Source organism: Colobus angolensis, unplaced genomic scaffold, assembly GCF_000951035.1.
Source record: "Colobus angolensis palliatus isolate OR3802 unplaced genomic scaffold, Cang.pa_1.0 Scaffold105, whole genome shotgun sequence".
Taxonomy (NCBI): domain Eukaryota; kingdom Metazoa; phylum Chordata; class Mammalia; order Primates; family Cercopithecidae; genus Colobus; species Colobus angolensis.
The window spans coordinates 4,306,791-4,309,142 of record NW_012111475.1 but is presented as its reverse complement, the minus strand read 5'-3'; the positions used below and the strand labels follow the sequence as shown (position 1 = coordinate 4,309,142).

General features: G+C 38.5%; 1 protein-coding gene across 1 annotated transcript in view; it reads left to right on the top strand.

Moving 5' to 3' along the window:
- The window catches only part of DNAH8 (dynein, axonemal, heavy chain 8), a 335,359-nt gene that overhangs the window by 112,978 nt on the left and 220,029 nt on the right, over positions 1 to 2,352 (top strand). The window contains exons 27-28 of the mRNA XM_011944829.1: positions 965 to 1,161; positions 1,691 to 1,817. Coding sequence (XP_011800219.1) covers positions 965 to 1,161; positions 1,691 to 1,817 — 324 coding nt within the window. The remainder of the gene's footprint in view (positions 1 to 964; positions 1,162 to 1,690; positions 1,818 to 2,352) is intronic.

The window sequence follows — 2,352 nt, the reverse complement described above, 5'->3', positions numbered from 1 at the left end:
CATGTTGCCCCGGCTAGTTGTGAACTCCTGGACTCAAATGATCTCCCCGCCTTGGCTTCCAAAAGTGCTGGGATTCCAGGCATGAGCCACGGTCCCCAGCCAGCTGGAGTCAAAATTTATCTTCAAAAGATGTATGTTCAAGTTAGCCCTCATTATTAGAACTGATGCTTAGTCCACATTTCTCCTGTCAGCCTGGCCACAATTCTTTTATTTTGGCTTCTTTTATCTCTATTCGAATTGCATATAATGACAAAAACTTTGAAATTCTCCACCGAGAGTCTTTGGGATCTAATTTCTTCAACCAGTTTATTTTAGGGTCCTTTTTAGAGTAGGTGGATCTGCCTAGTTTTCAATTTGACACCCTAGAAAAATAAAAGCATTGGTGACTATTGAAGACTGTATCAAACTGAACAGTCTAAGAAAACTACACAAATACCGTATCAGTAGAAATACCAGGTTTAATAAGCAGGAAGCCAAGATGCCAGATGCTGAATATCTGCGGCACTGACGTTTAAACACCCCAGCAGAGGTTGTCTCATTTAATTCTCACGATTACATCCACGAAGACTAAATACTTGGCCCAAGGTCATTTGGGTAATAAACTTAATGTCTGTCCTTGAACCACTGTGCTATTCCTCAGGGTGGAAATTTCAATGCTTTTAACCTTTTCTTAAAGGATGTTAACATTTTGGGGGGTTTTAATCAGTGTCTTTCATTTATCTGCTCTGAATAACAGTTCTTCTACATTAAAGAAATCTAGAGCGCAAAATCTGACACCATAGTTTAATGAGAATCCATGAAGATAGCAAGAGAATAGCTCTTAATTACTTGAAATAGCTCTTAGTTTCTTGGAGGGAGAGTCTTTAAGAAAATAGAGTTTGAAAAAGAATCAGAAATATGAAAACTGATAATATTTAAAGTTGAATATAGAAGTTATTTATAGTGTAAAAACATCTGTTTTCAGGATCTTTTGAAGAAGTTATTCCTGCAAGGAAGCTGAAGAATTTTTACCCGGGGGTAGCGGAGCACAAGGATATTTCTAAGTTGGTCCTGCTCCTTTCTTCCTCTGTAAATTCCCTAAGAAAGGCGGCTCATGAGGCTCTGCAGGACTTTCAGAAGTACAAGACTCTCTGGACAGACAACCGCGATGTGAAAGTGAAGGTGTCTTTCCGCTACTTGTGATGTCGTTTGGGTTTTGTTTGTCTCTAACTCTTGAGGGTGGACCAGGAAAATATCAGGGAAAATGACAGGAACTCATGAGCAGAGGCCAAGAATCTATAAATACCAAGCACCTGCCACCTTCTAGCTCATGTAATTCTCACATGGACAGACTGAGGCAGTTGATATTACTGAGGCTCAGACAAATTTTGTTCAATTTCCTTAAACAATTGAGTACCAATTATGTGCCACCACTGACTAGAGGCCAGGTATTCAAGGGTGCGTCACACTTCTGTAGACCCAGCTGTATTTCAGTAAGAGAGTCAAGGGAACTTTAGAACTCTGAATAACCATGCCCGGCAGACGGTGAAATTCCTTGCCTCCCGGTGGACACCCATTTCTTACCCAGCCACTGGCCCCATTGCACACGCAAGTGTAAAAGTGTATGAGCAAATGCAATTTTCTAATGTAACTATGGTAAGATTTATATTGTTAAAAAATTAAAGAAAATATTGACTATTTCTTACCACAGGGATTTTTGGCTAACAACCCCTCTCTGACTGAAATCAGATCAGAAATTCTACGCTATGCTACTTTTGAACAGGAGATTGATGAGTTGAAGCCTATTATTTTTGTAGGAGCACTTGAATTACATACAGGTATTTTAAAAATATTTATTATGGAAAGTATCTGTGCTTTCACATGAAGCATTACTTTATTTAGCAAGCAATTATTAAGCGATCTTGGTACAATAGTATTATACGAAGATATAGTAATATACCAAGGTATAATAATAGTATTATATACCAAGATATATTATAATATTATTATACCATTAAAAGTAATGGCAAAACTGCGATTACTTTTGCACCAACCTAATATAAATGTTAAATAGTTCTGGGCCATTGGTACTCTTTATACACACATCCATAGACACACTATACAGGCCGATTCCTCCACTGGCAGTCAAACAGCTAAAACTATAGGTGAAACTCTCTTTTGGGTTACTGTGAGGAGGGGCTTGTATACATGAGATGGGAGTCAAACAGTTTGAAGTCTGCCAAGAAGTTGATCCATTTGGGATTAGAGTATCAAAGGATGATGAGACAATCATTAACGTTTGAAATATGAAGATGACTTATTGCTTGCTGTAGTGACAGAGAGCTGTACTGGTCAGGCACAGTGTACCTGGCA